At 57.9% G+C, this 23801-nt stretch overlaps 3 protein-coding genes across 3 annotated transcripts; 1 reads left to right on the top strand and 2 right to left on the bottom strand.

Annotated features, from left to right (window-relative positions):
* Window positions 1-1093: 1093 nt before the first annotated feature.
* ERN2 (endoplasmic reticulum to nucleus signaling 2) lies at window positions 1094-10621 on the top strand (the record flags this gene model as incomplete). The annotated part of the gene is made up of 22 exons (XM_080353961.1): window positions 1094-1213; window positions 3335-3452; window positions 3732-3765; window positions 4338-4410; window positions 4656-4728; window positions 4868-4990; window positions 5077-5178; window positions 5402-5663; window positions 5773-5851; window positions 5940-6090; window positions 6676-6797; window positions 6995-7171; window positions 7440-7689; window positions 7944-8034; window positions 8146-8335; window positions 8721-8820; window positions 9021-9220; window positions 9359-9506; window positions 9603-9730; window positions 9946-10069; window positions 10294-10361; window positions 10430-10621. Exons 1-22 carry the CDS (start codon window positions 1121-1123, stop codon window positions 10619-10621), a joined length of 2898 nt encoding a protein of 965 aa, XP_080210087.1. The 5' UTR covers window positions 1094-1120.
* Window positions 10622-12550: 1929 nt separating this feature from the next.
* On the bottom strand, window positions 12551-18025 carry PLK1 (polo like kinase 1; the record flags this gene model as incomplete). Its single annotated transcript, XM_080354244.1, has 10 exons — window positions 12551-12757; window positions 13123-13305; window positions 13711-13865; window positions 14329-14406; window positions 14611-14769; window positions 15080-15299; window positions 16470-16563; window positions 16995-17139; window positions 17239-17407; window positions 17642-18025. The coding sequence occupies 10 exons, from the start codon at window positions 18023-18025 to the stop codon at window positions 12551-12553; spliced, it is 1794 nt and encodes a 597-aa protein (XP_080210370.1).
* A 2193-nt stretch (window positions 18026-20218) lies between these two features.
* Window positions 20219-23789, bottom strand: DCTN5 (dynactin subunit 5). Its single transcript, XM_080353809.1, has 6 exons — window positions 23719-23789; window positions 23556-23624; window positions 23293-23411; window positions 22677-22788; window positions 21996-22098; window positions 20219-21727 (listed from the first exon to the last, which is right to left on the bottom strand). The coding sequence occupies exons 1-6, from the start codon at window positions 23764-23766 to the stop codon at window positions 21630-21632; spliced, it is 549 nt and encodes a 182-aa protein (XP_080209935.1). The 5' UTR covers window positions 23767-23789; the 3' UTR covers window positions 20219-21629.
* Between the last annotated feature and the right edge of the window lie 12 nt (window positions 23790-23801).

The following is a 23801-nucleotide window of genomic DNA, read 5'->3' as shown; positions in this document are numbered from 1 at the left end:
TTGACTGGTTATCTTATTGATTTATTCTGTAAAATTAGTCTTATGAATTAAAGTTTGATAATTAAGTATTTCTGCATTTGAGTGTTTCATCATTCTGTACATACGAATCTACTTCCGACCACATGAACAACTGTTAGCAAACAGTTTGTAGTTTGTTTCTTGGCAGGAAGATTGATGCAGGAGGAATCCATGGGAACCCACGCTCATCACAGCTGCTGCCATCCGTACCTTCCTCCCTGGGCGAGGGGTTGGCTCTCCTACTGCCGTATGTCACTTCATAAAAAAGGCTGTGAATGACAGGACAATTTTTTAGTTCCTGCTCCAAACCCAGGGCTTAATCTTGTTCATAATTGTAGGTGTCCTTGTGCTGAGCATGTTCACTGTAATTTGTACGTGGAGGAAGCTCGGTGCTGGAACAGCCCACAGAAACAGGTGCTCAGCAGACTCAGCTTTTTAATGCCGGACAGATGCTGCTCGTGTTTGTTTCCAGCTTTAGAGAGTTTCCTTGGGTGTCATTTAAAAAAAAAATGGGCTATAATAGTTTAATAGTGTTATCACTGAAATAAAGTTAAGAAAATGTGATCTCTAGTCCACCTAACGTGCACAAATGGGCAAGTTCTTGTGCAGTTTAATGTCCAGGTGTGCCCGACCTGCAGGGGCACCGGCGTAATTAATGAGTGGGGGAGCTAGATCCTTTCACCCCGTCTGTCTTGTTGGGAATTGCTCCTGTGTGAGCAGCTCTGCCCTGCGCTTCCCCGGGGCGAATCTGGAGGTGAGCGACGGGCTCGGTGTGTCCGGGGCCGCGGAAGGGCCGGCGGGACCCGGCCGGTGCTGCTCCTGCAGCCGGTGCCGCTGGCCTGGGGGGCCGTTCCGCTCCGTCCCGCGTTACCAGCGAGAGGGATTTTCCGCAGATCGGTGTTAAAGCCGCTGCGCTGGGGCCGGTGCCCGCGGGAGTCGGGGAAAGCGAAACGCGAGGGACCGGGACACCGATGGGGCGGCGGGGGGGCCGGGGCCGGGCCGGGCGGGCAGGAAGCCGCATCCTGGACCCGCCCCGGCCCCGCTGACTCACGGCGATAATCGCTGCCCGGCCCCAGCGCCGCGGCCCCGGCATGTCCGGGACATGGGCGGCCCCGCCGCGCCGCTGTGCCCGGGGCTGCTCCGGGGGCTCCCGCTGTTGCTGCTCCCGTTGCTGCTGCTCCCGCTCCCGGTGCAGGTACGGCCGCGCACAGCCCGGGGGGACGGGGGGCGGCGGGCGCAGCCCCAGCCCATGAGTGCGGGTCCAGGGGACTGCCTGGCGGTGCCGGCCCGGGAGCGCTGAAGCCCGGCGCCGGCAGCGGGGGGTGGCCGGGGTCGGTGTCCAGCGGCGGGGGCTGTGTGGGGGGTGGGGGCCGGTCCCGGGGCCGCACGTTTCAGTGTCGGCAGGTGCGGGATGGCAGCCGGTGCCTCTCGCCCCGGCGGAGGGGTCGCACCAGCGCCGAGGGCGGGGGCTGTTCCCTCCGCCCAGGAAAGCGTCCCCAGCCCGGCCGGGCTGAGAGCAGCGATCCCTTCCCTGGGAGCCCTCGGCCCCTCCTGCCCGCTCCTGCCCGGCAGGTTCTGCCCGATGGGGTCGGGGGCAGCTGCCGGTGCCGTTCCGAGCAGAGAGCACCGTGCCGGCTTCGGGCAGAGCTCAGCAGCGCTGCTCCGGGCTCTGCCGCGGGGTTTCTACCTGTCCCCCTCTGTCACCGGGGGACGCAAGGTGCCCCGAGCCCGTGGCGAAGCTCCGGCCACTGTGTGGGAGGCTTGGGGAACCCGGGGCCTGTGGACACCCCTGGGGAGCAGCAGCTATGCTCATGGGCTGGGAGCACAGGGGAGGGTAGCAGCTACCAGGCACCCAATGCTCCCATTTCTGCCCTTGGTGTGCGGGGAGCAGGCTGGGCAGCCAGGCCTTTGTTCAAGTGCCCTGTCACCAACAAAACAGTAGTTGCAAAAGAGATGGAAGAAACTGCAAAGCATTAGGGGGAGGGAAAAGCAGGACCGCTGTGACTCTGACAGCTGGAGGGCTCAGTTCTGTTTCACTGGTGCAGGTGGTCAGACCACAAGAGCTCTGTGTCTGCTGGCCGGGCTCATTGCAGCAGCAGCAAGCCAGCCTGCGTGGCCACGCACTGCTGGGGAGCGGTGACTGGTGACGGGAGCAGCCGCCCCCACCACTTGCTCTACCGCGTCCTCTGGACAAAGCCAGAGCAGGAAAACTTGCTCTGACCTCACATAAAAATTAAGCAAGAAGGGCAAACAAAAGAATAGGGCTTGAAGCAGTGGGGTGGGTGTGAGGTGTGTTGGGAGGGAGCTGGTGCATGCTCCTGGCAGGAGGTACAGCTGGAAAACAGGAGACCTGGCACCCATTGGGGCTGCTGCTGGGCTGTGGGAGCTGGAGGAATTCCAGTGACTCGAGGGAGAACATGTTCCCTGGCCGCACCGCACCATGGCTGGTCTGTCACCGCACCGGGTTCTGCTCTGCAGACAGGCCCGTGCTCAGATGTGGGCACGGTCTGGGCACAGCAGTGAGCCCACCATTGTGCTGGCGCTCCAGCACTGGGATGGCCCAGCCAGCCCTGCCTGGCCTCCCACTCTGGATCCCCGTGCTGTTTGCTGGTCCCTGTTTGCTGATGGGGTGAGGCTGGTGTGTGTGCTGCTGGCTGAGCTGGTGCTCACTGTGCAGACACTGCACACGGAAGCAGCAGCTTCTCTTCCCAGCATCAGCTTGCAATTACTCCCTCAGAGTCAGGGCAGCTGAAATCCCTAGCTTTGAAGGCCAGGGTGACCATTAATTGCATTTCTGGCATGAAAAGTCACCCAACTCGTTTGTTTCTGGAAGGAGCTGGTAGCTGGGCTGTTTGTGTCACGTTTAGAAAGGCACCTGGGAGCTGTGGCTGGGAACAGCGTGGGGACTGCACTGGTGGCGCAGGACCGGTGCTGCAGGAGCTGGGACCATGGGTGCCACACGCTGCTGGTGATGCCACTCAGTGCAAGCACTGCAACCTCAGTGCTGGAGCTTCTTGCTGCAGATTTATAAAACACAGCACCTCCGAACAGCCGTCAGCAGGTGCAGTTCTGTGGGTGTCCTGTGGAGGTGGAGCTGGAGGAAAAAGCAAATGTAACATATTGGTGCAAGGAAATGAATTACTCTCCCTCCCAGTTGTGCCTCACTGGGGACCAGAAGGGACTTTTGGGCTCTGCCCCATGGTGTGCGCAGTTTGAGAGGCTGCTCGGTACGGGGGCTGTGGAGCACATCAGGCAGCCCTGGGGGCTCATCCACCAGTCTGGCCCTTCTCTCTAAGGACGGTGTTTCTGTCCGCAGTGCCTCAAAGCTGGTGCTGTGACCGTCCCAGAAACCCTGCTCTTCGTATCCACTCTGGATGGACACCTGCACGCAGTGAGCAAGAGCACAGGGGACATCAAGTGGACCCTGAAGGATGGTGAGTTGTGCCCTGGGGCTGTTGGCTCGCAGCTTGGCCCCCGGGCTTGGCGATGCAACCCCAGCTGGGCTCCTACTGATCCCGCTCTGGGCCAGTGGGGCCTCCAGCCCCAGGGACGCTGTGGAGCAGCTGGGGGGGGGCAGACCTCACTGCCGGCAGTGCCTGATCTGGCTCCGAAATGCAAACACGCTGCAGGCTGGCAGCGCTGGGTAAACACTGCCACGCTGTCCCGCTCGCGGGGAGTGGCTGCTGACGTCTACCTTCCGTTCTCTGTTTCAGATCCCATTCTGCAGGTGCCGGTTTATGTGGCAGAGTGAGTGTCCCCTTGGGTGGAGCGTCTTTGCCAGGCCGGCAGTTGTGGCTGCGCGGGAGGCTCTTGGCGATGCCGGCTGCCCTGACAAACCAGCAGATTCACAGCAGAGGGGGAGACATGAACCCCCAGCCCAAGCCGTGGCTTTACCTTAAACCTGCCGTTTGTGCTGGCACTTCCTGCATGAGGATGAGGAATAGCTGCTCCATGCTGCTGAACTGCAGCCTTTCCGCAGGCAGATGGGAAGCTCTCAGCACCAGCACACACAGAAGAATAGGGAAAATAGAGGAAATCTCCCTGGAAGCGCAGGGGAAGGCAGGAGAGCAGAGCTCCCGGGGGTGGAAGGGCACCGGCCAGCACGGCCGCGGGGTGAGGGCGGCAGATGGAGTTACAGTGCTGACCTGGGGGGATCTTCTCCTCCCAAATCCGGGGCTGGAGGTTTCCAGGAGACATTAAGCCGTGTGGTGAATCACCCTGGAGCAAACTGCTGAAGGGGTTTCTGCAGTGCGGCTCCTCTGCAGCCCTTGGCATGTGCCCGGGGCAGCTCACGTTTCACCCTCCTCTCTCCTTTCCAGGCCAGCGTTCCTGCCAGACCCCAATGACGGCAGCCTCTATATCCTGGGAGGAAAGAACAAAGAAGGCTTGATGGTCAGTGGGGCTGTGAGCATCCCCCTGCACCCCAGGGCTCCCTGGGCTGGGGATGGGGCGAGCCCGGGGCCTTCGGTTGCCCCAGCTTGTCTGCGGCCCTGGGAAGGTGTCAGCCGAGCGGTGTGGAGCAAACCCAGCCAGACCCTTTCCTTCCCAGCCCGTCCTGCAGCGGGGCTGAGCGAGGAGGAGGAGGGGGTGTCCCGGGGCTGTCCTGCCCCACACCCACGCTGCCGTCTGTGTTGCAGAAGCTCCCGTTCACCATCCCGGAGCTGGTGCAGTCCTCGCCGTGCCGCAGCTCGGACGGTGTGCTCTACACCGGTACGCTGAGCCCAGGGCAGGGGAGAGGCTGAGCGGGGATGGGGACGTGGGGTGGGATGGGAGGAAGCCTGGTGGGTGGCTCTCAGGGACAGACTGCAGAGCTGCAGAGACTGGTGGAAAAATGTATTTTTGTTCTCAGGGAAGAAGCAAGATACCTGGTTCATCGTGGACCCCAGGTCAGGAGAGAAGCAGACCACTCTCTCGACAGAGGCCTGGGATGGTCTGTGCCCGTCAAGCCCCCTCCTCTACATCGGCCGTACCCGTAAGCCAGTCCCGCTCCCTGTTGGTCCCTCCAGTCCCAGGAACAGGGTGCTGGGCGATGACCCCGTGCCCTGCTCCTGGCCCCAGAGTACGTCATCACCATGTATGACACCAAGTCACGGGAGCTGCGCTGGAATGCCACCTTCTCCGACTACTCAGCGCCGTTCTGCGAGGAGTCCTACCCCTACAGTGAGTGCTCGCGGGAGCCACTGGCTGCATGGAGACCCTGCGGTGATATTGCCATGGCCGGCAGCTCCAGCTGTGCTGATTGCTGGGCAAAACAGCTGCTGCATCGGCTGCAGCTCATGGGAGCCGAGCAGCCAGGAACAGCCCCCGGCCAGTGGCAGCGCTGGGGGGATGAATCCCCATGGCCAGCACGGCTGCATAACCCCATCCCTCTGGCTCTGCCTAGAAATGGCTCACTTTGCCTCGAGCGGGGACGGGCTGGTGGTGACACTGGACAAGGAGAGCGGGGAGGTGCTGTGGGCGCAGAACTACGGCTCGCCCGTGGTCGGCATCTACGTGTGGCACCAGGACAGCCTGCGCCGCGTCCCCCACCTCAACCTGGCCATGGAGACCCTGCGCTACCTGACCTTCCACTCGCAGGACATCCCCCTCCTCCGCTGGAGCTACCAGGCTGTGAGGGACTTCGCCGCCACCAAGACTCAGCTGCTGTATGTGCCTCCGGTGCTGCGGCAGCCAGTGGCAGCTGCATTGTTTGTGCTCAGCCGCTCTGAGCCGTGGCTCAGAGTTGGAAGGCTCATGCGTGTTCCTGCCTTGCAGGCCAGCTCTCTACGTGGGGAAGCACGCAGCCGGCTTCTACGCCTTGACCTCCCTGGTCCATGGCAGCGTGGCTCTGGTGGTGAGTGTCCCCGCTGTCCCTGTGCATGCTGTGCCGCGGCGGGCGCATGTCCTGTCTGCACGGTGCTCCAGGAGCTGCCGGACCCCAGCCACAGGGCATCACGCTGGCCAGGATCGACGGCCCCACCACGGATGATGTAACCATGAGAGAGTCAGGGGAGTGCGAGATCACGCCCAGCACCGATGTCAAGTACCCACAGGGCAGCATCACCTCGCCCCACAACCAGTGGCTGCTGATAGGTGTGGAACCTGGGGACGTGGGCGTCCCCTGTGCCCTCATGGTCAGGGTGGCTGGTGGGGGCAGCCCCAGCTGCTGGGGTGTTTTGGGGGGCAGCCCAATCTGCTCTGAACAGTTGGGTGAGTGGGGCCGAGTCTGTGGCTCACCCTCGGGGGCTGCAGTGACTCAGGGCTGGTTGCAGCTCACCCTTGTCCCCCCCAGGAGGGACATTTCAAAGCCCAGCACACAGTTCCCTGTGTGGCTGGCTGTGCCATTGCGCCCTGAGCCCTGCATGCAGCTGCTGGGTTAATTAACCTGCCCTGTGATTGCTGCGCAGGTGTGATGGCTGTTGGCATGTTTGGAAATCAGGATGGTGTCTTGGGGCCATGGTGGGGGTGCAGAGGAGCAGGGTCAGACCCCACCACGTGCTGAAGGCAGGGGACGGAGCTGGCAGGTTGTCACTGTGGTGGTTCCTGTGCCTCCAGTCAGAAGTGACACCCCCTGTCCAGGCGCACCCTGCCTGGCACATGCACAGTAGCACTGTGGGGACGAGGGACTGGTGTTGTGACCAGAGCACCACTGACGGTCGTGTCTGTTCTCCACCACAGGACACCACGAGCTGCCTCCTGTGGTCCACACGACGATGCTGCGAGCCTTCCCCGAGAACCTGAGGAAGACAACGGAAACCATCATTCCTCGGAGTCCTCCTGCCAGGACTGCATTTGATGATGTGGGTGTTGGAGTGCTGGAGCTCCTGGTCCCAGCTCTGTATTGGGGACCTCAGGCAGCACTGGGTCCCTGCAGGGGCTGGGCAGTGGGTCCCCAGCGTGGGGTGGCATGAGGAGGAGGGTCCTGCCCACAGGGCTGGAGTGGGGGCTTCCAGCAGTCTGTCCCTCTGGTGTCACCAGCCACGGGCATGTGTTGCAGTTCCTGGCCCCAAGCAGCCCGGAGGAGCTGGCTGTCCACAGGGAGGTGCAGCCCCCACCGGAGCCCATGCCAGGGGAGCAGCTGGAGGTGTACCCTGAACCCGGCACTGCGGACCTGCTGCTGGCCACTGTGGGCACAGCCCTGCTAGGGGGAACAGTCCTGGCCCTGCTGCTCAGGGTGAGTGCTGGCTGCTGCCCACGCAGAAACCCGCTGACCAAGGGCCGGGGACCCCTTTGTTCTTGGCCTTGCAGTGCACGTGGTGCCGGAACTGCACTGAGCTGCACAGCTCCCATGTGTCCCGTACCCCGCCATGGGATGGAGCCAAGGGCTGCACAGCTCACTGCCAGATGCAGGGACAGATGTGCAGACACATGTTGTTCCCAGCCCCATGCTGCCCCAGCCTCCCCAGGCACAGGAGCTGAGCGCTCCATGGGTTCTGTTGCAGAAGATGCAGCAGCAGCAGATGGTGCAGCAGCGGCAGCTGGAGAAGCAGCTCCAGCTCCTGCAGCAGCAGCAGCAGATGCTGCTCCCAGGCCGGGGCCCTGGCGAGGGGGTTCCCACGGAGCCCGGGGAACCGCGGCTGAGCCAGAGCAGCGTGGTGCAGCCCTCGCAGAGCTCTGGCCCCTTGGCCCGCCCGGAGGACCTGGCTAACGGAATGGTCAGCACGGATCCCGCTGTGCCAGCAGCTGCTGAAGGTGTGTGCAGATGGGAATGGGTGAGGTATGGGGATCTCTGTCTGCAGATGTTGTCACCCAGAGCAGGAGCAGATGCCCCACAGATGAGGCTGCAGCCCACCTGGGGTGGGGGGAGATGCAGGAGCTGCCCTTGGATAACCGTGGGCACAAAAGTGATTGCAAGAGTAACAGCACCACAGGAAGGACTGGGTGGTTAAAGAACAGGGTGTCCTTTGTACAGGACTAAGGCTCACAGGCTTCCTCTTCCTCTGCAGATGCAGAACCAGACATGATTGTAGTTGGAAAAATTTCTTTTAATCCCAAGGATGTGCTGGGCCATGGAGCTGGAGGAACCTTTGTCTTCAGGTGGGTGCCATGGCTGTGACAAGTCTGGGTGTCACTCCCAGGTGACCCGTGCTGGGCTCTGCTCTGGCTGGGCAGGGCTGTGCATGGACACTGTAATCAACCCTTGTGCAGGGGACAGTTCGATGGCCGGAACGTGGCCGTGAAGCGCCTCCTGCCCGAGTGTTTCCATCTTGTGGACCGTGAGGTGCGGCTGCTGCGGGAGTCAGACGAGCATCCCCATGTTGTCCGCTACTTCTGCACCGAGAGGGACAAGCAGTTCCACTACATTGCCATCGAGCTCTGCTCTGCCACACTGCAGGAGGTGAGCCTGGTCCTGGGGCTGCTGCTGGGGCTGGTGACTGATCTGGGTTGTCCCCATCCCCGCGTTTGCAGGTTGGTCCCCTGGGTTCTGCCTGTGCTGTTGGGAGCAGTGTGCTGTGCGTGCCCGAGGCAGGGCTGGCAGCCAGCGACTGCCACGTTTGAGCCTCTTTGGGCTCAGTCGAGCCCCTGCCCTTGTTCTCCAGCTGATTTCCCTTCTCAGGACAGAGCAGGCAGCTCCGAGCCTCAGTGATGGCAGGGGCAGTTGTTCCGCGTTCCCTTCTGGGCACCTTCAGCCCAGCGAGAAGTCTCCTGTTAAGCCTTTACTTTCCACCCCAGTAAACCAGGGGCACATCAGTTCATCTCTGTTTACCTCTATGTGGTTCCAGTACGTGGAAAGCCCTGGCTTCGATCATCGTGGCCTGGACCCGGTGTCTGTGCTGCATCAGACCATGGCTGGGCTGGCCCATCTCCACTCGCTCAGCATCGGTGAGAGGGCAGGAGGGCAATAAACGGGCAGGAAAGTTGTATGTCTTGTCCTGGTCCCATCCTCAGCTGAGGCTGCAGGGTTCGGGCAGCATCCCTCAGGGTTGGGGCAGCAGCATGCAGGGCACAGGCAGAGCCCTGTGCTGGTGGCAGTGCCAGCCCTGCTGCCGCGGTGGCAGGTGACACTGTGCTCTCTCTCCCAGTGCATCGGGACTTGAAGCCCTGTAACATCCTCATCTCTGTCCCAAATCGCCACGGCCAGATCCGAGCTGTCATATCCGACTTTGGTCTCTGCAAGAAGCTTCAAGGGGGACGACAGAGCTTCAGCCTCCGCTCCGGCATCCCGGGCACCGAGGGCTGGATCGCGCCCGAGCTGCTGCAGGAGGCCCCGAAGGAGAACCCGGTCAGTGAGCTGCAGATGCCGCCCCCCACCTCACGTGGTCTTCAGCCCTTCGTGTTCAATAAAAGAATGGAAAACTGGGGGAGGTGAAACCTTCCTCACCCTTTGCTGCGAGGGCCCATTTCCCTCTCTGTTTTGCAGACCTGCGCTGTGGACATCTTCTCCGCTGGCTGCGTCTTCTACTACGTGCTGTCTGGGGGGCAGCACGCGTTTGGGGACAGCCTGCGGCGCCAGGCCAACATCTTGTCGGGCTGGTACCAGCTGAGCTGCCTGCAGGAGGAGGCTCATGGTGAGACCCATCCCCACAGGGAGCCCTGAGCCATGGGGTGCAGCTCCCAGCCCTTCTCGCAGGGTTATTTCTCCAGCGTGTTTTTTCGCCTGCCAGACAAGGTCATTGCACGGGAGCTGATTGCAGCGATGCTCAGCCCTGAGCCCCAGCGCCGGCCCACAGCCCCCGCCGTCCTTGTGCATCCCTTTTTCTGGAGTCAGGAGAAGCAGCTGCAGTTCTTTCAGGTGAGCATGCGCTGAACGTAGGTGTGAACTGAAAAACAGGTGCTGGGAACCGCTGCGTTTTGGTCAATGTGCTCATTTTGAGCTACTTCTGGGCGGGATGGAGGGTCCCTGGGTTGGGGCCAGAGCCAAACCCTCTGTCCCCGCCTTGGTCCTGGCTCTGTTCCCCAGTGCTGGGCGGCAGTGCCATGACCCCCATCCTCGCTTTGGCCACACAGGACGTCAGCGACCGCATCGAGAAGGAACCGGCTGCAGGACCCATCGTGTCGGCGCTGGAGGCGGGGGGGCGGGCGGTGGTGAGGACCAACTGGAGGATGCACATCTCCCTCCCGCTGCAGACAGGTGAGACCTGGCCTGTTACTGGGCAGGACCCATCTGCTCGTGCCCAGGGGCCAAAAATCAGGGTGGGTGAACATGCCAGCCTTTCCCTAGGAGGGCAGAGCCCTGGTTTGCCGCAGGCTGCCATGCTCGCTGTGCTCTGCCGGGGTGGTGACAGCACTGGCAGCCCCGTGCGCCTCGCTCTGGCCACGTCCCCCCTTGCTCAGCATCTCTCCCACTCTCCCCAGACCTGAGGAAGTTCCGCACCTACAAGGGGGGCTCTGTGCGCGACCTCCTGCGGGCCATGAGGAACAAGGTACGTGCTCCCCGGCCCCTCGTGCCCCTGCCGCCAGCCCCCTGCTCACCTCGCGCTCTCTCCTGCAGAAGCATCACTACCACGAGCTGCCGGCCGATGTCCAGGCGGCCCTGGGCTCCGTCCCCGATGGCTTCGTGCGGTACTTCACCTCCCGCTTCCCACGGCTGCTGCTGCACACGCACGGGGCCATGAGAGGCTGCGCCCGTGAGCGGCTCTTCCAGCCCTACTATGGCCAGGACCCGGGCGGTGGCGGCGAGTGAGGGGACAGATGGCAGGATGGCGCCCGGCTGCTGCACCCTGCCCATACCCACCGCCCTGTCCCAGAGCAGCTGGGACCAGCCCCAGGGCCCTCGGTTGTTCTCCCCCTTCCCTAGAGTGGAGTAACATGGTTGTAACGTGGGCTACAACAGCACAGGCCAGAAGCAGCGAGTGGAGGATGGTACCAGCTGTTGACCCAGAGGGACTCTATGCTCCCCCATTTTTGCAAATGCTCACAGCCGGACTCAGCAGCATTTGTGTCAGAGAGCAAGAAAAATCTCTGTGGCGGACGTTGTGCTTTGAGAAGAAAGAAAAAAATGTGTGTTGTGTCAGGGATGCACCAGCAGAGTGACACAGCCAGGCTGGTGCTGGTCCCTGCGGTGTGGTCACTAGGGACTTGGCAGCTTCATCCTGTGCCACACACTTGGGAAGGTGGTTCTTTGGACAAGTGGCCAGACATGGCTGTGACACAGTCTGACACTGGATCTGATCCCTCAGCCCAGGGCTGAGGCACAGCAGGTTGGGCTTTCAGCAGCTGCCCAGGCTTGGACCCACTGTTTGGATCAGGGCTGCTGCATGAGCAGTGCCACCAGCCCTGGGGGAGGCATGGGGCCTCCAGCACAATCTCCACAATGAACAGTTTCATCCCACCTGGGCTGAGAAATGGTGTTCTTCCTTTCAGGCACCAGCAGCCCAGTGTTGTGTCGGAGGCCCCCCTGTCAGCCCCATGCCCAGGAGCCCTGAGCAGGTTGTACAGCGGAGGTGCTGGGCAGGAGCAGTTCCCTGGGGCTCCCTTCCCTCTGAGCACAGCCTGTGCCTGCAGCTCCCGCAGCCTCTGCTGCCCCAGGCCTGCTGTGAGTTCTGGCAGCCCTGGTTCCAGGAGGTCCTGAATGTCACAGGAGACACACAGGGGCAGCTGGAGCCCTGGGCAAGGGTTCCTTTCAAACAGCAATAATTGTGTACAGTCTGATTCTTCTATGTGCTGGGGTGTGGGGTTTTGTTACATGGGTAACAAGGGAGGTGTGTTTCATTTATTTTCAGAATAATGTATGGCCTAGAGCATTTTGTACAAAATGTTGTAAAAAAAATAACAAAACTAAACTAAAAAACATGTCCTGTTTAAAAATAAACTGGCCTGAGAGCAAGCAGAGGGTGCTGGCAATGAGCAATGGGGGGAGAAAAGCCAGCAAAGCCAACTGGGCTCCTGACAAAGCCTACTATGGTAGATGAGTTTTGCTATTTCTATAGTCACATTTTTGAGCATCTTTCATGTAGCAAAGAAAGGGGAAGGGCTGAGCTCAGTCAGGGCCATCCAGACAGTGGCCCCTTTGAGTGGCAGCTGAGGCAAAGTGCTGCTCTTGCCATCACAGCAGGGTAAAGACAAGCACAAGAGGCTGGAATGCTGCAGGAAAACAGTCTTTAATCAAGTTATATAACATACAAAAGTTTAGGTTTCTTGTAGATTAATTTCAGTATTAAAAGGCTGACTGCTCAGTCTCACCCTGGGCATATTAAATATCTTACTGGAATCTCTAAAAGAGACAACAAAAGCTTAGAGCATCAGAACAGACATGTACAAATAACTTACATGATAGTTGCACTCTCCCCATCCTTTGTTATCTCAAGGCCCAGGAGCTTCACACAGGAGGGCTGTTTTCCAAGCCAGGTTTTGGGAAATTAGAAAAAAAACTAGGTATGCAATTAAAAAATAGGCTATTAGGAACAAGGAGCAAGAAACCTCTTTGGATACCAGTCAGAATGAACAACACCATCCCCACCACTGGGGGCTTCCTTGTGGCAACCAGAGTGTACCCGGAGTGGGAGCCCAGCTGTGTGACAGGAGGTGACCGTGCGAGCAGCGATGCTGCCAGACCTCCCCCTCCACAGCTGGAACAGTTTGGCACAGATGTGGAGTCCGTCGAGAACAAAGTCTAAGCGGAGGGTTTCACGCGGGCCGAGCCGGACTTTGAACTGAGGAGCTTCTCCACCATGGTGCGAGCATAGCGGAGCCGGCTGGCCAGCTCCTTGCAGCACCCGTGTTCCTCAATGAGGCTCAGCTTGTACGTGCGGAAGTCCCGGTTCTCATCAATGTACGAGACAGCAGCCATGAGAGGGCACAGGATGACCTTGGTGTGGTCCTGCAGGGAGAGAGCACACGGTCACTCTGAGTGCCCTGCTCCTCAGGGACTGCATTTTCTCAGGATAAACCATCCCAGCAGCGTGCTGAGCGAGCACCCCGCTGTAGCAAAGGGAGGCGGATCAACCCGCCCAACCAGCTCAAGATGACAGCACCTGCACAGCATCTCCCGCCTGCTAACAGGGACAGCCCCTTCATGAGGAGCATCCAGGTGGCTTAAGTGCCAGCAAGGTGTGCGAGGGGTCTCCCAGTGCTGGGTTCACCGGGCAGTTTTGGCTCAGGAAGTCCCCTCCTGCTGCCCCTGGCACAGCAGGAATCCCGCAGCCACTGGAGCTGTGGCCCTGGAGAACAGAGCAGCAGGCTCACCTGGAAGAAGTTGATCTGCACAGTGCCATTGCTGAGGTGCAGGACGATGGCGCTGCGGGTCCGGAACCATGTGCACAGGTAGGGCAGACGCGCCAGCTCATCTCCTTCCCGCGGCGTGATGTTGGCACCTGCCTTCAGCAAATGCTCGCTCATGTAGTTCCGGAAGTATTTCAGTAGTGTTACCTGCGGAGGGGAGAGACTGTGAGCAGAGCAACCCGGGGAGGGCAGGGCTGCAGCCAGCCCAGAGCCTCCTTACAGCTTCCAGAGCTCCAGTGGTCACTGCAAAACTTGTGCAAATTCTCACACTCAAAGTTAATTTGGTCTGTGATACTTAAGACTCGCTTCACTGAAAAAGCTTGTGAGCACTTGATTCTGAGAAGATGCTAATAAATGAGCTTCAGATAGCAACTAGAAACAGTCAGAGCTACCAGTGTCTGCCCTTGGGGCCAGAGGCAGCTGGCAGAGTGGCAGTGACCCCCAGTCACAGGTGTTTCTCCCCAGAACCCACCCTGCTGGCAAACCCCAACATGCTGGCAGCAGCCTCACTGGAGTGCCCCCCAGGCAAGCACTCCTGGCCCCAGGACCAACCTTCTTGTTCAAAGCCGAGGGATAGGAGCGCACAGTGAAGTAGGACTCAGTGCTGTTCTGCTCGATGTACTGCAGGTTGTCCCCGTCGTTGTACATAATGAGACGAGTGGAGTCGTTGAAGAGAACGCCAACACTGTTGTCACACAGCTGGTAACCTGGTTCACAAGGGAGTCTGTTAGGCCTCCAAATACACAGGACCGCCAGTTGTGTGAAGTACAACTGCGGAAGGTTGTGTCATCTGCAGGTTCCCCAACAGCCACCCCCTCCATGTCCCTGCCAGGTCTCAAGAGTCTCCTCTCTGGGGGGGACTGACACTTTTTCTCCTTTGGGTTTGTCACCCTCCCTTGTTGCATCTCCTGCTGCAGCAGCAGCTTTAAGGGTCGTGGTGGGTACAGGTTCTTGCTGCAGGGCAAGGGCAGCAGGAGCCGTTTTGCACCTTAAAGAGGCCAGAGGTGATGTTTGGTAACATTCACTGGGTACTGTTCTTGGTAGTGGTCTTGCCCACACACACTGGAATATATGATTAAAGAACCAGACCTATGCAACACCTAAATCCAAGCCTCTCCCACCCTCTTCAGGAACTCTAAGAGGCTACAGTATTGGCCCCATGTGATTTACCTAGACCATATTTATCTGAGTAGTCCACCCATTTGCTAACCCAGAAGATGGGAATGCATGCCGGGTCTTCAGCTTCTTCTGCAAAAGGAAAGGAGTTGGTTAGAAGACATTTCACAGTATCTTGTGCACCCCAGCAAGCAAGCAAGCAAGGCCGAAAGAAAGGTAAGTAGCTACTCCATTGCTTCTCAGCCTTCCAGCCTCTCACTTCAGACAACAATGCTGGAGTGACAGAGAAGCAAGTTACGCAGCAGGAGGTGCCTGCAGGGCTGTCCCCAGCCTCACCTTGTCTCACTGCTACTCTCTCGGAGGGCTTGGCCGAGGTGACAACTGTCAGCTGCTGCAGCATGTCAGCCAAGTGACAGTCCACGGCATCCCCCAGCTCCCGCAGCCTGGCTACATCTTCCTTCTCCGGAAGGTTCTCCAGCGCAGGGCTGTCCGGTCCTGGGTCAGGAAAGAGAAGAGTATGGAGGGATGCCCAGGGAGCAGGTGTCTAAAGGCACCAGATTCACATTCTACCCTAGCTGTAGGAAACATGTTACATACCATATAGCTAAAGCTAGTGCTGGTGCTTCCTCCCTGCTTCGATTCTGGGCAGAGAGCACGGAAAGCCCTCTCACTCACAAAATGCTCCAGGTTTCCCTAAGAACTGTGAGGGGAGGGAGCACCACGCTCCCCATGGCTGGTTGTGGGCCCTGCTGGAGGCCAGGGAGGCTCCCACCCACCGAGCCCCACCCCAGACACCCGCTCATACCTTTGTTGAGAGCAGTCAGCGGCTTTCGCCCGTTCTGTTCCAGTCCACTGGGAGCAATTGAAAATCTCGGTGCGATGGTGAGGCAGCTGGTGGGCAAGCGGCTGGGGATGTATCCCGACGTGAAGAACTCGTCATTCAGCAACTCGCTGATGGTCGGGCGCGTGGCAGGGTCAGACCTCAGCATCTTCTGGATGAGGTTAGCAGCTACAGGGTTGATGTGCTAAAGAGGAGACAAAGTTTAGAGATGGGTCAGAAGACAATGCACACTGGTTTTGTTAAAAAACAAGTTTCTCTTTTAGTGAGTTTTCCTGTCAGCTAAAGTCTTCTTACTAACTGCACTTTTCTGAAAGTTAGATACATGTTTCAGTAGATACAGCAATGGAATGCAAGGTCTCTGAACTGATAAGGATGGATGAACATCCCACAAGAGGTGCAAGAAGTAGTGAACTGAAACTGACCAACTAAGTATCCCACCCCATTCATGTGATACTTCATATAAAAGTGGGAGATCACAAGGATCTCATCCCTTTTTCCTTATGGCAAACATTAGGAAAGGACCTTGTGAGTTGTCCCTGCAAACTGAGGCCCAGTGACAGACTGAATACAGTTCTGGTTGGCTGCATAGTCCAGTTCAGTACTTCGGGTGCCAACCCTACATCTTTTGGAGCAGTTGCTGGGCCTTTCAAGATTGGCTTTGTATATTTTGTATTATTTTATCTATTTTTATTAGTAGTATTAGTAAAACATACTTAGTTTTTCCAACTCTCCTCTCTGAGTCCTTCTTTCCCTCCCAATCATCTGTCCTTAGTGGAAAAAGGGGAGAGGAAGGGGCTAGGGAGGGAGAGGGCATTAACAATACATCTGCCACAGTTTATTGTCACCCTGCAATTAAACCTTGACAAGTGGCAAATATGTTGGAGATACAATGTGGGAGAAGTTCTGCTTGGAGCAGAGCTCTTGTGCTGCGCCAGGCAAGCAGGATACAAGCTTGGGGAAAGCAAAAGGGCCAGCACCAACAGCAACTTCCAGGCAACATGCAAAGCCTAAAGCTGGCTGACTTTAGCAAGACTGACTCAACTGCATCAGGATGAGCTGGGCACCTGGCCCAGACCTCATGGACTTAAGTGTGTCCACTTAACACCACATGCCAACTGTCCAGCTGAAAATTTTGCTGTATTACAGGGAAAGGGACCTGCTGGCTCCCCAGGAGGAAGCTGGTCTTGCAGGTTCACTCCACCACCAACTGAAACATCCCCTTCATGGCACTGCACTAGGAGCAGTTTTGGCATTATGCGAGAGCCAAGTGAGTCCCAGGAAGAGGATGGTGCAGCTGAAGGCTGACGAAGAACTGCTGCCATGTAAACAGGTCCACCCATGGGAAGCTCCATACCTTGGGAATAGTATACTCGTTCTTCTTGATTCGGATATACGTATCTTTTAGACAAGAAGTTTCAAAAGGCGGTTTCCCCACCAGCAGAGTGTACCTGCATGTTAACAGACACAAGGCTATCAGTTTTGCAAAAGAGACTCAGACTTGTGTGCAGACGTAACCCCATCGTAAGCACCCCCTGGGACTTTCCTGGCTGAGGGAACGCACTAGGCATCAGACACGCAGCAGCGCAGACAGCTACATATGCTGGGTCTGGTCCCTGCCCTGGAAATGAAGCTGGGATCCAGTGCTCCGGGGGAAAGGTGCAGCTGGGGAGTGTGGGCTGTGCAGAAGTGTCCGGAGAAGCCGTGCTGCACGGCAGGTCAGCCTGCACACAGCACAGGGGGGATCATGTGCTGGGGGTACAGCCAGGGCAGGAGCTCTGGGGTGGAACACCCAAAGCTTCAGCTCACACTGAAACCCAGAGGGGCTGATGAGATGGGGACCACCTGTCCCCAAGGCCATATAAGAGGCATTTTGACTCACATGATACAGCCGATGGACCAGATGTCCACCTCGAAGCTGTGCCCCTTCTTGCCCAGCACCTCCGGGGCAATGTAGTTAGGAGTCCCACACAGGGTTTTCTTGCGCTCGCCATCATATTCCACTTTGGTGGCCAGGCCGAAGTCACCTGGGAGAGACAGGGAGATGGGGCATGACTGGAGGTGCCCTGGAGGGCTGGGGTCCTCAGCACAGGGGGCTGGCAGGGTGTGGGGCCACTGGCACCTACCGATCTTCACCTCCATGTCATCACTGAGGAAGAGGTTGCCCAGCTTGAGGTCACGGTGGATGACACGGTTGTTGTGCAGGTACTGGCAGCCCAGGATGGTCTGGCGCAGGTAGTACCGCACCTCGGGCTCACTCAGCGCCTTCCGCCTCTTGTGCAGCTCCAGCAGTGACTGTGAGGGATCACAGAATCATTTTGGTTGGAAGAAACCCTCGATCATAGAGTCCAACCGTTATTCCACCCCTGGCACCACCCCATGTCCCTGAGAACCTCATCTCCGCATCTGCCCAACCGCTCCAGGGATGGTGACTCCAGCACTGCCCTGGGCAGCTGGTTCCAGCGCTGGACGATCAGCAACGTGTGACACCAACACCCCCCAGCCCGGCGGGTTCCCCCGGCTCCTCACCCTGCGGCGGCAGAGCTCCAGCACCACGTAGACAAAGTCGCTGTCCTCGAAGAAGCCATGGAAGCCGACAACGTGGCGGTGGGACAGGCTGCGGTGGATGGCGATCTCCATGGACATCTTCTCCTTCTGGTGCGGCTTCACCAGCAGCGACTTGGGCACCACCTTCCCCGCGAACACCTCGCGGCCCTCGGCCTCCGCCAGCTCGTAGCACCGCGCGAAGCCGCCCTTGCCCAGGAACCGTCCGCGCACGAAGCTGCGCCGGGTCCGCGGGTCCGTTAGCACCTTCGGCACCTCCTTCCCGCCCGCCGCTGCGGCCGCGCTGCCCGCCCGGACCGGCTCCACCGCGGCCACCGGCCGCACGGCCTTCCCGCCCGCCGCGCTCATGCTGCGCCGGGCTGCTGCGGTGCTGGGGAGCGGGGCTGCGCCGGGCCGAGGCTGGGAGGCCGACCAAGCAGGAGGAGCGGGCAGCGCAGGCAGGATGCGGCCAGAGGCGCTGGCAGGCGCTGCCCGATTCAAACGCGGCTCCGGAACGTTACGCGCCCGCGGCGGCTCCCCATTGGCCGAGAGGATTTAAAATCCACGCCGCCCGCCGCGGGGCACCATGGGAGCGCCCCGCCCACCCGCCGCGCTTAAAGGGACAGAGACGCGCGCCGCGGCGACTGGGGAGGGACACGCCCCCTCCCCGCAAGACGTGGGCGGGAACCGCGCGGCGCGTGCTCCGGCGGCCGTTGGCTGCGGCCACGCGGGAGGCGGGAGCGGCCGCGGGACCGAGAGGGCGTCCGGGGCTTCCGGGGCCGCTTCCCCACGCGCAGCTCCCGCGGCACGAGCAGCCCCGCACCCCGCGCCGCTCCGGTTGCCCGTTCTCCCGCCCGCGGGGTGTCCGGGGGCTCCCAGCGCACGGCACGCGGCGTTTGTGACGGGCTTTCTCCGGGAACGAAGCTGCCGCAGCCGGTTTGTGTCCCGCGGCGGTTTGTGACGCCTCCGGCCGCTGCTCCTGTGCGGACCCCGTTCTGTTCTGTGTCACTGATGTCACCCCGTGCAATCACCCGCTCCCCGGTGACGCTGTCCCAGCTGCGCGCAGTTGTCCCCGACCCCACTCAGGGCTTTTTCCCTCTTCCCACAGACACACTGCCCCACTCAGAGCCGCCGGGAGTGACACAGCCGGGATGAACGAAGTGACACAGCAACTGGGTGTTTGAAGTGATCTGTGTTTGTACCAGACTCCTGGCAGAGGGGTGTCCCTGCTCCCCGGGCACCCCCAGCTCCTCTCGCTGTTGGGACGTCATGGTCATTGCACTGTGCTACGCCCGTGGTGCCACCAGAACTGTGTCACTGCTGGGTGTCACAGCACGCTGCAGCCGCCAACACACTGTGTCACTGCCAGGTGTCACAGCATGCTGCAGCACAACACGCCGTCCTTCCAGGGCTGGCAGAGGCGCAGAGGTGAGCCCAGGTCACGGGGACGCTTCCGCAGGCAAGAGGATAAAGTTGTCAAATCTAAGGAGTGTTAACAGTGCTGAGCATTTGAGATCTTCAGTGGTGACTTGGTTTTAGACCCTGGCAGAGGCCACCTTAACAGAGACAATAAGAGTTTTAATTAAGGCAGAAGGATAAACTCAGCCTGCTATAAGGAAAAATAGACCAAGAAACACAAAACTGTGCAGCCATATGTCCCTCCATGCACCACACCCACACTGCTCCAGCGATCGTGGGGTGGCATCACGCGGGTCTTCCAGCTGCTGCCCCGCTCCCACTCACAAACTCTCCCTGCTCAGCCTGGCAGCCACCGCTCCCAGCCCTCTGGGGCGCACAGCTCCATGCTGCCCAACTGTGGCCACCAAGCCAGTGACCCTGGTAAAACTACGTGGTGTTGAAACTGTGCAGTGACACCATGGCGACACAGCACACACAGCCGCTCTTCACCAAACACAGCCAGCTGGCAGGGCAATGTCGTGCTCCCAAGCGGCAGCACAAACACCGAAACATCGGACCTGCAGGAAATCTTGCAGGAATCCCCAAACTTGGGGATTGTGACAGGGGAGGGCTCTTACAGCCCCTCACCGCGACTGGCTCATGCAAGAGCTGGTCAGATTCTGGTCAGCAGGACTAAGTGTTTTGGGAAGGTGGAATCAATGAGGAGGCAGCCTGTGGTACAAACACAAGGAACATTCAACACTTTTTCACGTAGGTAGAAAAAGTGGCGAGCCTGGGCCTTTCACAGGGACAGCCCCGATCCCATGGAGACGGCAGCAGGAACACAGCTCCATCTGCGTCTCCACCACTCCCGCTCCAGGAATGCAGCTGCCGCTCAGCTGGCACTTCTAGCCTGTACTGGACGAGGTTCTCACTTCAGCACAAAGAACAGAAGCAAAGATGTTCTGTGTCAGAGCCACTACCAAACAACACCCCTGGAATCACTTGTGGGGAAAGTAATCAGCCCAGAGGCAGAAAGAAGCAGCTGTTTCACACTGTACTTCACTTTTTTAATGCACTGACACCCAACAAGGGGCTGCAGCTCAGGCACGGCAGGAACCTTGCTCTACTCTCAAGTTTGATTTGAAGAGTCACAACCTTGAGTCACTTGAACAACTGAAGAGGCTTTAATTTATGTACAGTAAAAATACAAACAAACCAGTTGGGGGTTTTACATTTGATTATCAGCAGCTACTACACGCTTTAGTACTCATACAGCTGTTTGCTATGTAAGGTGTGTCAGTATTACACAGAGCAGCTGAAGGCCCCAGCACTGCTAATCTCGCAGCCGTTCACCTACTACGTCACTAAATACATGTCCTAGCCCCCAGCTGCTACACTACGACATGCAGGAACCCCAGTTTTCAGAGCTGGAGAAGGACAACGCTCAGTTTTAATATTGCACAGCTGGAGCAGGCAGATCCACCTGCAGCCAGCTGTCTGTATGGAGTCAGGTACACATGAGTGTCAGCCGTCTCCAAGGTTCAGAGCTGCTCCCAGCAAGAATTATTCCTGCTCTATTACACATCCAAAATGCAATGTTCACTCTTTCCAAGAAGTCTGAACCTCCTTCTTAAGTTTTACAATGCAGACAAGCAACAAAGAGCCTTCTGCAAATATACATACTGGGTAATAAGTGGGGACAAATGCAGCATTCTCTGACCCATCTCTGGTTTCTGCTTTTAATTACTCCCTTTCTGCTGCAGTGAATTCTGCGAGCGACATGCAATCCTGTTCCCAAAGCCCTTTGTCTTTTTAAGGTCTGCGATATTCAGGCGGGAGCATGCGCACCAGCCATGAGCCTCACCCTGTGTGACAGGCGAGAGCACAGGACTGATGTCTGTGTCGGAGCTGTAGCTCAGCAGTGTCCTGCTGGGCCAGGCACAGAGCGGCGTGCCAGCCAGGAGCCCAGAGCCAGGCCCAGGATCATCAACAATACCCTGTCCTGACTGGGGAGAATCTCGGGCTGCAGGGAAGAAAGCAAGAGGCCATCACCTCAACACAGGCTGCAGAGCAGCAAGTGTTTGTCCAGAGGGAAGCAGTGGGTATAAGGAACCCTAGTGAGTAACTGCCCATAACAAACACACGCCACACAGCACTTTGTTCTGGGATGGAGATTGCTTCTAGTGAACAGAAACCCACCCGCTTTGGGTTAGGGACAGAACTGACATGAAAGACAGGTGGAGGCTGCAGAGCATGCGCTGTCAACTCTGCCTCATTCCCCAGCTGCAACGAGATGTGCCCTAAAGGGAGTTCTATCAGCTCTCCTAGCGTCAGAACATTTAATGGCACAACTCAGACAACATGGAGTGAATTACATTCAAATGAGCACACAAAGTTTAAATGACGTGACACAGCAGCTTTGACGAGGGATGGCTTGGCCAAGTGTTAGTGTGGGGAATGTGGGCATGGTGCCCAGAGCAGCACAGAGCCGAACCCTGTGCCACTGAACGTCCCTCTCCCTGCCCAGTGCATCCTGCTGCCTTCACCGCTCCGAAACATGGGAAACGGCCTACTAGACCTGAGTGAGTGGCAGGAACTTCTGATAATAGCTCTTTGTAACATCGATCATGAGCTCCTGGGTGCATTCCGGGAGTTCCCCAGAGAAGAGTCCTGGAAGAAAAGGGTATAACCATCAATGCTCTGGCAGGGAAAAGCAGAAATAAGCTTGTATTCAACATTCAAAGCAGTGACTTGGATTAAATTGTCAGTAAATACTAACAGGATAGCAAAGGGCTCTTCTCATGCAGAGCAATACAGCAGAATCGCTCCCATAAAACACTAAATGCCAAGAGGCAACTTTGCTATAGCAATCTCATTTTAAAATAAGAATATCAACGTTATTCACAATTCTGTGCAAGGGAAGTAAGCAGGAGTGTACCTGGGCAGCCCGAGAAGACTGTGAAAGGTGGGACGACTGTTTCAGGAGGTAGCACGGTGTTATCTAAGATTTTGCAGCAGTCTTTCAAAACGCATCTACGACCCTAAAACAGAGATGACATAAATTTTACACTGATAATACTGTATGCTTTTGGTTACTGCTGATAAGTTACCTAAATTTCAACAAGTTTAACTGCTCAAAACACATTCTGTGCAAGGAATCACGGGAATAAATCTTTACCCTGACTGAATGCTCTTCCCAACAGAATTCACTTTCTTTTTTGCTCACACACACAGGCAGCTGCATATTAACACGTCAAAGTGCAAACTGGAACCTCAAAACTGAGTCACGGAGTAACCCAGCATGGCCTTCTCTAACTCAGCAGACAGCAACCTTGACTATTCTCTACTATTTGTGCAGAAACACAGTTCCGCTGGCAACAGGTGGAAAGGCTGTGGTTCCCGGACAGTCCCCACCGGCCACGAGATTGTTGGGAGTCACTATCCACAAACCAGCAAAACTAAAAGCAGCACTTTCTGTGCAGAGGGAAAAGGGGGAGAAAGGAACAGCAGGGATGAGCGTGCTTGCTCCAGCAAGTCAGTGCGGATACCTTTCCAGTGTTATTACAAAGCCTCTAGAGTTCCCAAAAGTTTAAAGAAAAGCGTGAGAACCGACACTTACAATGACACAGTTCTTGCCTATGTGGACGTAGGAACCGATCTGGGCCGCGTTGACAACACAGTCCTCCTCTATGAAGACGTGATCGCCAATGTGAAGAGGGAAAAAAGCCACCCTGTGATGGGAGAGGGATTCGTTCCAGTGTACAATGCACAGACTGATCTGTGGCACCGTCACAGCCCAGATCACACTGCGGAGTCTCGCACCCCCAGCTGCGGTACCAGGGGCAAAGCTGACACTAAAGAAAATTAAACAGCAACTGAGAAAGATTAAACAGCCTCTGGGCTTTCTATAGAAAATTAAACAGTCACTGGGTTTTTCTCATCTCCCGCTACAGGGTGGCCCAAGTGAGCAACAGGATGATCCTGTGAACAAAGAAAGAACAAGTGAAACATGTTCTTCACTTGGCTGTTCTAATATATCCCCCCAGTCTCTCCACGTTGTGTCTGACAGGAACTCTGACCCTCAAGGAAAAGCCAAAAGTTTGAGGGAAAGGCAGGTTTAGAGGGACATATTTCAGCAAACTGTTGCTCAAGGAGCACAGCCCTCTGCATACAGACCCCAGCCAAGCCGATACACTCTTTAGGTATACGGACTTTAATGTCAAAGGACCTCTCACCCTTTACTGAACTTCTTGAAGGGTGGCCTAATGACGCTGCGGCTTTTCACCACGCAGTGCCGTCCCACCCGCACGTTTGCCAGGTCACCGCGGATGATGCAGTCGTTCATAACTATTGTCTGGAGAAGAAAACAAAGAGCAATAAACGAGCTCCGGTTTCTCCCCGCGTTGCCAGTTGTCATGCAGACCCCTGCAGGCCTCGGGCTGCTCCAGCAGGATGCTGCGGGGCGGCCCCGGGCCGCGCAGCCGCGCCCGCCGCCTACCTTGCCGTTGAGGACGATGTTCTGGCTGCCGCACAGCACGGACTGCCGGCTCACCTTGTTGCCAGACGCCTGCGGGGAGAGAGAAGGGCCGGGTGACTGCGACCGCCTGCCAGGCCCCGCCGCCGCCCCTCAGCCGCCCCCCGCGCCCCCGGTCCCCCCGCACCGTCTCGATGTACTCGGACTTGTTGTACAGCATCTCGCTCAGCTCCATGGCGCCGCCACTTCCGCACAGCCACGCCTGGCTTC

Source organism: Nesoenas mayeri (genome assembly GCF_963082525.1).
Source record: "Nesoenas mayeri genome assembly, chromosome: 15".
NCBI classification, from domain to species: domain Eukaryota; kingdom Metazoa; phylum Chordata; class Aves; order Columbiformes; family Columbidae; genus Nesoenas; species Nesoenas mayeri.
Note: the sequence above shows the minus strand (reverse complement) of the source record. Positions and strands in the feature narration are given on the sequence as shown.

What these genes read in the sequence shown, in the direction of transcription:
- DCTN5 (XM_080353809.1), bottom strand. Translation starts at nt 23,766, where the DNA reads ATGGAGCTGAGCGAGATGCTGTACAACAAGTCCGAGTACATCGAGACG. An exon ending in ACATCGTCCTCAACGGCAAG is followed by an intron (nt 23,412 to 23,555) that starts GTAGGCGGCGGG and finishes TTTCTTCTCCAG; the next exon opens with ACAATAGTTATGAACGACTG. An exon ending in AGTCTTCTCGGGCTGCCCAG is followed by an intron (nt 21,728 to 21,995) that starts GTACACTCCTGC and finishes CTTTTCTTCCAG; the next exon opens with GACTCTTCTCTGGGGAACTC.